The sequence below is a fragment of the Neltuma alba genome, unplaced genomic scaffold (assembly GCF_004799145.2).
Source record: "Neltuma alba isolate B1F8T4 unplaced genomic scaffold, ASM479914v2 tig00010344_pilon, whole genome shotgun sequence".
NCBI lineage: Eukaryota > Viridiplantae > Streptophyta > Magnoliopsida > Fabales > Fabaceae > Neltuma > Neltuma alba.
This window is the reverse complement of record NW_021635254.1, coordinates 62986-76308: the sequence shown is the minus strand read 5'-3', so window position 1 is coordinate 76308 and position 13323 is coordinate 62986. Positions and strand designations below refer to the sequence as shown.

At 35.3% G+C, this 13323-nt stretch overlaps 1 protein-coding gene and 1 long non-coding RNA gene across 2 annotated transcripts in view; both read right to left on the bottom strand.

The window, feature by feature from the left end:
- Window positions 1-344: 344 nt before the first annotated feature.
- The window catches only part of LOC114755867 (expansin-A13), a 27581-nt gene continuing 14602 nt past the window's right edge, over window positions 345-13323 (bottom strand). The window contains exons 3-4 of the mRNA XM_028944756.1: window positions 3627-4143; window positions 345-880 (exon numbers count right to left, since the gene is read on the bottom strand). Of these exons, the coding sequence (XP_028800589.1) occupies window positions 571-880; window positions 3627-4143 (827 nt within the window). The 3' untranslated portion in view covers window positions 345-570. The remainder of the gene's footprint in view (window positions 881-3626; window positions 4144-13323) is intronic.
- On the bottom strand, window positions 11268-13289 carry LOC114755869 (uncharacterized). The gene is made up of 3 exons (XR_003741363.1): window positions 12911-13289; window positions 11608-12721; window positions 11268-11491 (listed from the first exon to the last, which is right to left on the bottom strand). It is a non-coding gene; the product is annotated as an uncharacterized LOC114755869 (long non-coding RNA).

The following is a 13323-nucleotide window of genomic DNA, read 5'->3' as shown; positions in this document are numbered from 1 at the left end:
AATGCAAATACGTATGCTATAACTTTCATCGGCTTAAATCCAGCAATAAGAGTTACGTTTATCTATGGTCGATATTAGCGTAACAGTGTGAAAGTAATATATAACCTTTCATTCGTTTGCGTGTGGGCTAAGATAATAGCATGCTCTTCTTGAGCTCAGAGCAATCAAATACTGAGATTGGTATAATAGCAGCTCATTACAAACATGGCTATGCTTTGGGAACTCGCCAACGTGGGATAGCGTCACCCAGTAGCACCTTTAATAATTAGCGTGAAGGCTGCGTTCATCCATTAACTTACCTAACATTCGTTGCCTAACCAGACATGAAAGAGAGACCAACAAAATAATGTGAAAGCGAAATGGGATCATCTTCACCTATATACTATGCAAGCCACCAATCCTCAATTCAACAAATTTATGCAGTCTACACACTATCTCCTCCAGAAACGTAAAAAAATCAAAAGACGTAAAAACAAGCTACCTATATACCTATTCCCTTGAGGGAGCTTTTTTTTTTGGGTGGGGGGGGGGGACATGAAATGGTACTTGGCTATATATTTTGTGATGCATTTATGACTCAAATTGCTTGCCTTCAAAGGTTTGTCCGAAGCTCCATTCCTTGGGAGCGACATTGTAAGATGTCACTGTTAGCCCATCACTACCAGTGACCTCAAATGAAAGAGGTTGGTTCTGTAGTAATGCATTGACATGCCAGTTTTGGCCCCAGTTCCGACCCATTGGAAGCCAACCTGTTCTTGAGCCCTTCACCTTCACAGCCACAATGTCTCCAGCGCCGGCTACATTGCTGATCAGCACTGAGATATAAATCCCAGAACCTGTGACTGTAAAGCGCATTCCTCCTTGCTTTCGGCACTTTATCCTACAGGGACAAAACCCAATCAAAATTAATGAGTCCAGTAAATCCATAATGAAATGACCAAGTTTCCTAGGACATATTGTTTGAAACCCACAAAAAAAATGAGAAGTTCAATTTCTTTTTCACCACGCCAGAATTCATAGAAAATTATCATCTGAATGCAACTTTTGCTTTGGAAACGGAAAAGCTTGTATTGTTTTATCATAAGTTTCTTTTTCTTTTCTAATACTGACCACTAACCTACACCCCACCCCATCCTTAGTACCGGACTAACTTTGGGTGGCTTATCATATATTTATTTATTAGCTATTTGGAAGAAAAGTTATATGTAATTTGCTCCCGAGCTTCCAACTACTTTAACCGTAAATAGCACTTCATATTCTTTATAGGCAGGAATTGTATAAGGATCGTTAACATGATAGTACTAACTGCATTCTATGATCCTGTTTAGTATAAAGCATTAAAAAATAAAAAGTAGAGATTGTGATTGAGATTGAAAAAATCTATTAAAAAAGTATTTACCGTGAGAGATTGCTTTTACATGGAACTAGACAAACGTGGCATAAGATAATACAATGTGGGAATGTGGTATTTCCCAATCCTATCTTTTTGGGTTTGCTTAATCCCATATAACAATCAATTACTCATGCCAAATACTTTTTTCATGATTTTTCTCAATTGCAATCACAGTCTCTATCTCTTATTTTTAATGCTTCATATCAAACGAGACCTATGTACCCAAGACAAGACTGGGTGAGAGAACTGCTGGCATGCTACTCTAACCAGTCTGCCACATATTCATAATTTAATTTAAAGCTTCATCCATGTTTCCTCTCTATCAATTACGCCATTGTCCAATCTTTTATTCAGATTAGATACGTAAATCATATAAATAAGACCTTTACAGAGTCCAACTCTTGATAAATCCAGAGACCCTACGGACAAACCAAGATGCCAATGGCAACAAGGAAATTCCTTAAATTTAGCACTAAATCCCCAAAATCTAAATAATCTAAATCATTTTTATTTTATTCAAAGTTAGAAAAATATTTTCATTATGTGCCCTACTTTTACTTTCTTTGAAATTAAGAGGAAAAAAGGAAATAAAGTAGGGGGAAAACTTGAAATCTAGCCTCTCCAATTGAAAAACCCAAATTGCCCAATTAAACAATCATGGGATCTTCTCAACGAGCTGCTTTCCTCAATTTTCTTCCCAAACCTTTTCATCCCAAGTTTGAGGCATTTCCTTAAATTTTAATTTAAGAATTTCATCAAGCCCACATCTTGCTCTAGACAATCAAACCAAGGCTTTTTATGTTATGCTTAAGAGGCCAACGCACTCCGTCCTTCAAGACTGACCTTAAAGAATAACGAAAACCCTTCGTAAACAAGCATTGTACAAAATATTAGCGAATATAATTTCTCATTCTCCCCCATCTTTGGTGCGTTGCTTCTCCAGCACTGACATTGGAAAACCCATAACTCCTATTCCTCTATGAAATCATTTCACAACCCACGGGGCATGAAAGTTATACAGACACACAGCCTTCCCAGACATTATCAATTCAAGGGGTGTAATGATTTTCAAGGTAAGCATATAAGTTGATCTTCTATTGGTAAAATCTTTTAAATTTAACCGCTATAAAACAACAAAGTTATCTGTATCCCTTCTCAATATTTTCAAAGGTTAGCCGCTGGAAGAAGTTATCTTTTTCCAAAACTCCAGCTGCCTAAGGGAGATGATTGACAGAGTTAAATATCATTGTGGAGTCTTGACGGAAGAAAAAATCAATATTCTAAAAGTTCAGAGTGCTCTGCCCTAGCTCTTTGTTAACGGCTTAATCTTGCAGATCCTCTCTGGCAATCATTTTGCGCATGTTTCATCCCTCCTCCACAACCTCTATTTATTAGATTCATTGCAGCTCCTTTAAATTACACTTCGATCAATGACCATGTCATTACCAACACCTTAAACATTGATGGCTTCATCAAGCACAGCCTTACTGAGAATAGCCAACCTACGCTTCCTAAAGTCTAACAGAATGAGCATATCCACTGTTCTTTCTTTTCCCATTTGAACCTGATCGAAGTTGCTGACAACTAACATAAATTAACGAAAATTTTTTATGCATCAGCATCATAAGTGGTTATAGTTAATTTCAGAGGGGGCTCTCGGGAGTGCATTTTCTACTATCAGGTCTGTTTAAATTTTGATACATTTTCTCTCACATCATAGTTTACACTTGACATGTCGCATTAAAGTTTATTGCGTCGTATACTTGGATTTAAACTCTATATAACCTTTCCAATTGCTCTAAGGTCCCCACTGATAGCAGTAAACAGCTTTCAATGAAATCGGTGAACTCAAGGTTACAATGATCGAGGGACTATACATAGTGACTATATTGGGTCCTTTAAATTTAACCTGTGTAAAGAGTTCTGAGTTAACTACATTCTTTATCTATTTTCTTCATATTAACAACCGCAATCAGGCCCAAAAAAAAAAAAACCACCGGAAATTGCCTTCATAAAAGCATAAAGTGGGCCAGAGGAAACATTATCATTAAAGTAGGTCAGGGACGCGGACTGGGGCGCCGACCCCGAAGTCCAAGCGCAAGTTAGCAAACTGAGCGCATGTTAGCGCGCGAATTCAGCAATCAGTAGCTCACAGAGAACACTTCTTTCAAACACTAAGCAGGATAAATGATAATCAGCTGCAAAAATGATGATAGAATAGGTGCGAAGCTACCTGCGATACTGAACCGGCATGTTCCCAGCTTTCCAAATAGCTATCTTCTCAAAAGCTTCAATCGGGAGCACGAAATGCTTGTTGGGAGGGTTACAACGGCCACCTCCCTCAGCTGTGAAGCCATAGTTGGGCGCACAGAAATTCGTAGCAGTGACGATAATGGAGGTTCCGGGGATACACCAACGAAGGTCATCGACGCAGCGGAGCTCGAAGCAGGCACCACAGATCTGACCCCGCTCGAAGAGAGACTCACTGAGACCCACAGTGCCCATGCCGTAACCAGCTTTGACAAGGTCACCATAGCCGCACGCGCCGCCTACCGCGTCCCTGGGATCTGCGGCGGCGTAGTAAGTAGCGTGCGCAGATCGCCATTCGGAGGGCGACGAGGAAGATGAAGAATGCTGAGCAGGAGAAGTGGTGGAAGAGAAGGAGGAGTAATGGGAAGTGACTGTTGAAGAAAGAGTGAGTAGAATTGTTAGTGTGGCAAACAGAGCAAATGAGATTTCCATGGACATCCCTGAGAGCTAGTGAGAAAGAGAGAAAGAAGGGGAATGCAAGAAAGGGAAAGATAGAGCAAGCTAGTTAAAAGAAGAGAAAGGTGATAAAGTGATTATGCACAGGAGGAGCAACTTTATTATCTGCAAATTTTTATTATTACTATTTTGATTTACTCTGGAAACCGACAATGACAAGAGTTTTTTTTTTAACTGATAAGGTAAATCCAGTATTTTAAAAGGTTAAGGTACGCCCAGCACCCCGAACTATTTATCCAGGTATATCCAGTGGTCTAAAGTAATTTTGAGTGCATCCAGTATTCTAAACTAATTAAAATGGTGCGTCTACATTCCAAGCTAATAAAAATGTCATGTTTAACCGTTACTTTCCTAACTCAGTTTAAAGTTGACCCCAGATATTCTAAATGGTAGATATATAGACATTTGATGTGTATTATTCTTGCTCAAAATTTAATTTATTTCCTTCCTCTTCTTCTAAATAAATTGACTTTTGAGTAAGAATAATACACATCGGGTGCCCATATATCTACTATGTAGAATATCTGGGGTCAACTTTAAGCTGAGTCAAGAAAGTAACAGTTAAACATAACATTTCTGTTAGCCTAGGATATGGACGCACCATTTTAATTAGTTTAGGATAATGGATGCACTTAAAATTACTTTAGGCCACTGAACGCACCTGGGTAAATAGTTCGGGGTGGTAAGCGCACGTTAACCCTATTTTAAAATGTTTTCTCAGATATATTTAATATATTAAAATATTTTATGGTACATCTAGCACCTTAAAATATTTTTTAAGGATACCCAACATCCTGAAGTTTTTTTTTTGTCATGGTATTAGATGCACCAAAAAATATTTTTATATTTTTGGGTGCTAGACACCTAAAAAAATACTACCTCCAATCCTTATTATAAGACCCCGTTTGACTTTTTGTTTGGTTCTAATTATAAGACCTCAATCCATTTTGTCTCTCATATTTATGCATTTTTTTCCAAAATAACCTTCTAATAATGATAGTTCTAGCCAATACACTTAATTAGCAAGGATATTTTAGGAATGACAACACTTATTTATTACAAATAACTAACTTAACTTACTTCCTTAATCTTCTCAAATAAGTTAACTGGGTCTTATAATTAGGACCAGAGGTAGTATTTCGAAATATTGGATACACCAAAAAATATTTTACAGTACTGGATACACCTAGAAAAATATTTCAGGGTACTGAATGTATCACAAAATATTTTAAAATGCTAAATGCACATAAGAAAATACTTCGGGATGATAGATATACCCTTAGCCCTTTTTGTAATCAAAGTTCATGCTAACATCAATATCCATTAATTAGCATCAATATTTATAGAATATAAAATGTAAAATTTTAATAAATTATACGTGAGAGGACTACGGGAGTGATACTATTGAACTAATACATCAAGTTAATTAAAGTTTAGGACCACAGTATTTCAAAATCTCAATTTTAAAAAAAAGGTTTTTAAGAAGCAGATATAATAATTTACGAAATCTGTAAATTATCCTCTCAAGCACCTTTGAGGATCATTACCTGTAAAGTCGTACAATGTTGCTCTCGAATGTTTCCAATGGCCTCCTTCTCTAGTGGTTTTTTTGACCTGACTTCTCTAGTGGTTAGAGTTGGGGTTTTTTCATTATATAACTTTTACTTTAGTTAAATAAAAGGTTTAATAAGGTTGGAGAAAAGTATGAGTCCAATTCTAACCTGTCAAAGACGTAAAGCTAGCTTTGAATAGTTTTGATACGTATGTCTTCAGGGAGGCAATGTTTGCGCGGATTGCCTTGCAAACTTGAGTTGGGGGGACTCTTCAGTGTTCTTGAGAGTTCTCGTAAAAAAACAGGCCCTGACATCCTGAAGTTAGGAGTGAGATTAAGGCACCGTTTGGATGCACTTGCAAACCATGATTTGGAAGCCCAAATCATGGTTTGCACAAAATGCTATCCAAACACCCCTCTCAAAAACCAAAACCATGGGTTTAAAAAAACAAAAAAAATTTGCTTTTGGAGAAAAAAGGGAGAGTGTGAGAGCCTATAGGATATATATCTTGTTATTTTTTTTATAAACATATTTAATCTTATATTTTATAAATATATATACATATTAATTATTTATTAATTATATTATCTTATGTATTATTAATTATGTTAATAAAAAATATATTATTAACAATTTTATTCCTCTAAATTAAAATATATCATAAAATCTATTTTTTCTGTAATTATCATATTAACTTATTTCTTTTTTTAGTAATTTGTATATATAAAAAGTGCTTCTGATAACAACTATCCAAACACTCTCACTTCTCAAAATTACTTTTTCATAAAATCTATTCTTTCCAGAATCTATTCTCCAGAATCACTTTTCCAAACCACGGTTTGGTTTCATTCAAACACACCCTAAACCTGTGACCTTTTACTTACAAGAAAAGCTTACATGGCACTAAGTTACAAGATCATTGGCTTCCCAGGCATGATTTTAAAATAATAATATTATGAGTTGTTGCCCTTTTACTATTTACTAGTCAAAAAGGGATTAATATAAAATTGAGTTCTTTAAATTTGTTTTTGTCTCTTAAGTTTTTTTTCTTATTTAAGACGTTAGTTCTTATAATCTAATTTAAGAGACTAAAACTTATTATTTGAAATTTAGGGGGTCAAAACTAAAATGAGAGAAAATTTGAAAAACCAAAAATTATATTAGCCCTTAAATAAAATTGTCTTTTAATAAATAAATAAAAAAAGGGCTGCTTCGATTTCTTCATGGGACCAAATAAGATTAACAAAGCTTTGGACTTTAATTTGTGGGAATCATTTTTCTCACGATTCAGCTTCTGGGATACTGAAGAATTGGTCCTGTTGTTACTAAGACCTCAGAGGTCGAACTTTGAGGCCAAATCGACAAATGAGTACTTTTGGATTTCTTCATTAATTCTGTTCTAGGATTGTGAATCCAAAGAAAAACAACCATAATCAGATTTTGAGTAAGAGGAGCTCCATAAGGGTGGGTCTGAGTATGGCTCAAAGTAATACCAAAGACACAGATTGAATGGGTCGATATGCCTGTTTTAGTGTATGATCTTTGTGTACAACATAGAGATCTAGCTTGCCATCGCCAGGTCTTTGTGCTGGTGTGCCTCACTTTGCTTCTTCTTGTCATCTGGATCTGAATCTTGTGATTATTTAACTACTTTATGCCTTTTATTATTAGTTTGTTTTGAATGGATTCTGTTGGAAGTTTGAGATGATTTAGTTTGTTGTTACTGTTAACCATTTAGTTAGTTGGTATATATTACTCCTCCGGTCCTTAATATAAGATCTATTTAACTAATTTAGTTAGATTAAGGAAGTTACATAAGTTAGTTAACGATAAGAAATATGACATATTTTTCCTAAAATGCCATAATCATTTTTTTTAATATCGTCCCTCCCTCAATTATTTGATTATGGTTGAAGGAGTATCCACAGGGGTAATTTAGAAAAAATCGATAAATATGAGAAAGATATCTTATATTTAGGATTAAAATTAACTTAACAATTAAGTCATATATTAAGGATTGGAGAAGTATATAAGACTATTTATCATTATAGTTAATATAACCAGGGAGAATTACAGTGAAATTCTAAGGGAAGAAGATAATTACCAATAAGCCCTAATAAGAAGTAAACAGTTGTTATTTTCTAACTTATCAATATCATTAAAAAAAAATAGTAATTGTGGCAAATTTTTCATATAACTATCCGTCTTATGAGTTCTCAATAAGCGTTGGGTCAGTTTTCAAGTTTCAACTAAGAAGAGTTTATCTGTCGTTGTAACATCATCAGGGGCTTGTGATCATCGCTTCATCTTTACTTCATTTTTGTTCACCTAAAAGATTCCATGAAGATGCAAATATGTCAAGGCCAAGAAAAAAGGTGTCAAATATGTCCATAATTCAATAATCACAATTTTGCATAAATGTTTTTTTTTTTGCCAATATTTTGCATAAATGCTTTGTCATCTTAGGTCGTAGCATTTCAAGGTTTTCCCTATGAAAGAGAAGGAAAAGTGCCGTGTGTGCATTTCTGATTGAAATAGCATAAAATTATCTAGGTCTAATTTGTTTTGAAATAATTTTACAAAATTGCTCTTGAAAACAAGTTTTGGAAGGAAAATTTTTTTTGGTGATTGTTCTAAAAAATTGCATTCGAAAACATAACAACTTAGCTAAAACAATTATTCTTAAAATTAACTTGGATCATTAATAGAAGGCAAGAGACATAATAAAAAATGCAACAACAGCAGATGAATAGAGGATTGAGAAATAACGTGGATAAGTGTAAGAGGTAAAGTAAAAAAACACAACGTAAGTATTTTTATTGATTAAATTCGTGTTTATAATCCTATAAAGTAGAATTAAGTTAATCAGCATAATTCCCCAAAAAAAATTGGCACAATCAACCTTTTTAATTAAAATTATTAAAATTTAATGATAAATATTTAAAAATATATTTGTTGTATCTGAGATTCCAACACCAGCCAGGAGGGGCAATCAAATTAAAAGCAATCAATGGGCATAATTTATCTACATATACTCCTCCTGTCCTTCATATAGAACCTAATTGTTGAGTTAGTTTTAGTCCTAAATATAAGACCCATTTCTTATATTTATCAGTTTTCTCTAAATTACCCATTTGAATACTCTTTCAACCATAATCAAGTAGAAGAGGGAGAGGGGGTATTAAGAAAGATGATTATAGTGTTTTAGAAAAAAACGTGTCACATTTTTTATAATTAATTAACTTATCTAACTTTCTTAATCTAATCAAGTTAGTTAAATGGGTTTTATATTAAGAACCGGAAAAGTATTACGTAAGCTCAACAGGATTTTGATTTGTCAATTTGCCACACAACTAAGTCTCTGCAAAGTAAAAATCAAATAAAAGCAAATAGAATCTTATGTGGCTTGGACTAAACAAGGGGGCCTACCACAATAAAAACAATATGAAAATTAACATCAACAAAGCAGACGAAGGAAGTGCCTATGCAGCAACTCTAAAGCTCATATTTTTTTATTCATTCACTGACAATAAAATCAATAAATATGAATTCTCTGTAGTTTATACACAATCATGCATTCAGAGAGGGAAGAACACAAAACAGTGTGATTATATGCATATCTCACTCTCTCTAGCCATCACGCCCATCTTTTTGTTTTTTTGTAAATTTTTCTCCAAATGCAAATATGCTGTTATTTTCTTGACGGCAAGAGATCTTGCGAAAGATCAAACCCGCGGAAGACACCTTCTATCACAACGCCAATAAAATGCTAACTTAGATCTTTAATATACGATTTAATTAACTAATTTAGAGAGATTAAACAAATAATTAAATTAGTTATTTATATAAAAAAATATGTTGGTTTTTTTTAAAATATCCCATTAAATCATTTAGATTGAAACTACTTTTTTTCTGTAATTTTTTCTTTTTTTTTTTAGTTGAGTTTCTCCGGTATCCAAGGCCAATGCCATCTTTCAAGCTTTTCAACGGGTCCAGACTAATCCGGAGCAGCACCTATGAAAGATCCCTTAATGGATAGCCTACCTACCACTCCACGCTGCTATGTTCCCAAGCGGGATGGAACTCTTCATCTTAGTTAAACTAAAACGATCCCACAGCCAGTCAATCTAAGCGTTCAGTGGTCTGTAAATTTTTCTTTGAATGCCAACATGCAATTATTTTCTTGACAATAAGAGATCCTATGAAATATCAAACCGATGGAAGGTACCTTCTATCACAAGGCCAATGAAATGCTGACTTGAATCCTTCATATACAATTTAGTTAACTAATTTAGGTAGATTAAGAAAAGTAGTTAAATTAGTTATTTATAAAAAAAAATATGTTAGTTTTTCTAAAATATCCTATTAATTCATTTGGATTGAAACTAACTTTTGATGAAATATGTTAGTTTTCCTAGAATATCTTATTAAATCATTTGGATTGAAACTTCCTTTTGATGCAAATTCCTTCAATATCTCAATAGGATTAGTGTGGATAAATAAGATGAACAAAATGGATTGAAGTTTTATATTTAAAAGAAAAAAAAAAAAACCTTCCTACTAGCTCTTATATTAAGGAGATATACCCCAGGCCCTAGCAAATGACAGGCGAAGAAAGGAAATGCTGAATCCTCCACAAAAATTCAGAAAACCAGTAGAGCTCAACCTTGACTGATTTCCTTCTCGTATGCCTTGCATGCATCTTCTGCCTTTTTTATAAATTTTTTGGTCAAATTAATCAACCTGTAGGAAGGGAAATGTATCAGAGAATCGAAACGAAGCAATCTTGTTGGCCACTTACCCGGAAAGGTTTGTAACTTACTTCTTTCTCCAATCTTTTTTCGTCATCCTTGGCGAGACTTGAATACGGCTTTTTGATAGCATCCATTGCATGTAGAATAACATTCTTAGATACAATTTGCAGTGAATTATGGTACAGCTCCACTCTGTGCGTGTGTGGGGGGGGGGGGGGTAAGGGGAACAGCCATTGTAATTCAGTATAAAACCCTTTGGACACCGGCCTGAAGATCTAATTGCATCGTTCTAAGAAATTTTGAGGACTCTCACTGTTCCAACACCTTAAAAAGCTAAACATCAGGTAATAATTTAGGATAAGAATATGTTGGGCTTTAAGTGTAAAGCATGAAAGGAAAAAGTATCCACTAGGATCCTATTTAATTAACTCTTCAATGTTAAGAATGAAAAGAGTAGCATAAAGTATTTGAGGGGTCTCCTATTACCAGCCAAAGTTGAACCAAATGAAAAACTGATGAAAACATTAAGCAAGAGCGAGAATTCTGGATAACTTGAGCTGAAGCCTTTCCTTGAATTATTTAAAGCCAAAAATTTTCTGTAATATACATTTACAACTTAAAGAGAAAATCAAGATTTAAAAATTTATTACCTAAATTTGTCAACACTGGAAACTCGGAGAAAATTCAGGTCATTTTTCAACTTTACCAAGGACAACGTAAGATGAAAGCCTGACCTATGTGCACCGATCTGAATTAGGCCCTCGCAAAGCCACATGAAGACCGAAGCTGTTGGCCAGCCCAATCATCTACCCTGGTCCAGGTGCTGTGAAGTTTAGAGGGGCATTGGGGCATTGTTCTCTAGATGTTTTATTGCAAAGATAGAGTTGTTTGTGCCACTTTTTCTCAACAATATATGCATACAGATCAAGGGAATGAAACAGCTTTCCTCCATACATTTTTTCGGGCCCTTCTAATGCTTTGCCAGGCATCTCTTCACATGACTTGCCGACCAACTTATTCATAGCCTGAATAAATGCTCAACACAGAGATATAGCAGCAATTATGCGTGTAAGCCATAAATTCTGGTTGAAGGGGAAAAAGTCGAAACCACATATAAATTGAAAAGGTATTATTAGCTTACCTGCATATGCTCGTTGGTCAATCTGATCGTCACATGGTGAAGTAAGTTAGTAAGTTACAGTGAGCGAATTTTTTATAGTCCTTTAGCATATCCAAATGGACTTCATTCTGATAGGCATCAGTGAGAATATGTAGATTCAGAACTCACGGTGGAATAACAGCAATCAATCTTTCACCACCCGCTTTAGGATTTAACCCCAAAGGAGAGGAAACAACGGCGTTCTCTAATTGTTCAAGTGCCTGTAGAAGTGATTGGGATTCAACTGTCGTACTAGTTTAGCAATTAAATCTCAACAGAAACTTAGACATGATCTCCAATGGCCGGGGATTACAAGTGAAAATACAAGTAAATGGAAATGTTGTAAAATTGGATAATCTTCGTTGCCTTGAAGTCCATGATAAAGAACACAAATTTGGGGAAAAAAAAAAACTTTGAATAAGATCCAGACTGCTAGGTAAACCATAGAAAGCTAGAATAAGAACTGGTTCAGAAAATAATTAGCCTAAAGATAGGTGTATGCATGCCTGTCTGTTTCAGTAGAGTACCAGTGGATTATATGGATTTACAGATAAGGTCTTTGGATCTATGACTGAAACAACAGCGATTCGGTTTAAAGGCATCTTTACCCCTCCAGTTTTTACAATTATATGGTCAAACATTCCTGTAGAAACATATCATCATGCATGTACAAGTTGATTATTAACAATCACAGCCTAAACCCTAAAATATACCCAGAGATGCCTTTCCTGTGCGCATCTTGTTTAATTCTCCTGATAATGCAGCCATTGCCGCCTCCTTCTACCAAATAGTGTTTTCCTTAATAGTAGGCCCGACATCTGGAGGAACTTCAATTGTACTAACATCAGCCTCTAAGTTATACAAACCCAATAGCTAACCCAATTTTAACTAAGACAATATGTTTTGCGCAGAAGGAAGTTTAATTAGGCAAGTCATTGGCATGCATGAGAGATCACGACCGTAAAGGGCAGAGCTCCGAAGGAGAAGAAGGTTTCTGTAGGAGAATGCACGTCTAATGAAGGTGGACATCAGTCATCTTTGCTCTTCTTTCTTCCTACTCTTGAGAACTCAAGTTCTTCAATTCACCAGGTTTATTCTGCACGAATAAATGAATCTATTCAAATATTCTGACAGCCTAACCTATAAAGAATGTTCAAGGAGGTTTAGGCCATTAGTGTGAGCACATTTATTAAAAATGAGAAACAATTTAGTCATTAAAATCCCGCACGGAAAGCATGGCGCAGTTTAGAGTTCAAGAATGAAGAGAAGAAAAGGATAAAAAAACCTCCTACTGTTGCTTGCTGTGATGATGTGATGTTGCTGCCAAGCTGTCGCCGCCGGCGGCTGCGGAGGAAATTGAGTGTGCATAGTGAAGCCAGAAAGCCTTACTGACTCCTGAAGGTCAGTGTGTGGCGCACTCGTGAGAATTAAGCAAACTCAACCAAACCTTGTGTTTATCCTTTTCTTCTCTTGATTCTTGCAACGAAATAAGCCTTACTGACAAACAAGCAGGGAACAGATGAAGTGGGAAATAAATTCAGATATAGATTCAAAGCCAAACTGAACAAATCGATGTCATCGGATTTTGAGAATAGAGAAAGCCCTAAGGTTCAGGCCTTCTGCAATACAAGCAAGATAACAACCACGCAGGGCTGACAACGGTGGCCGGCTTCCGACGGCAAGCTCGACCAAGCTGTG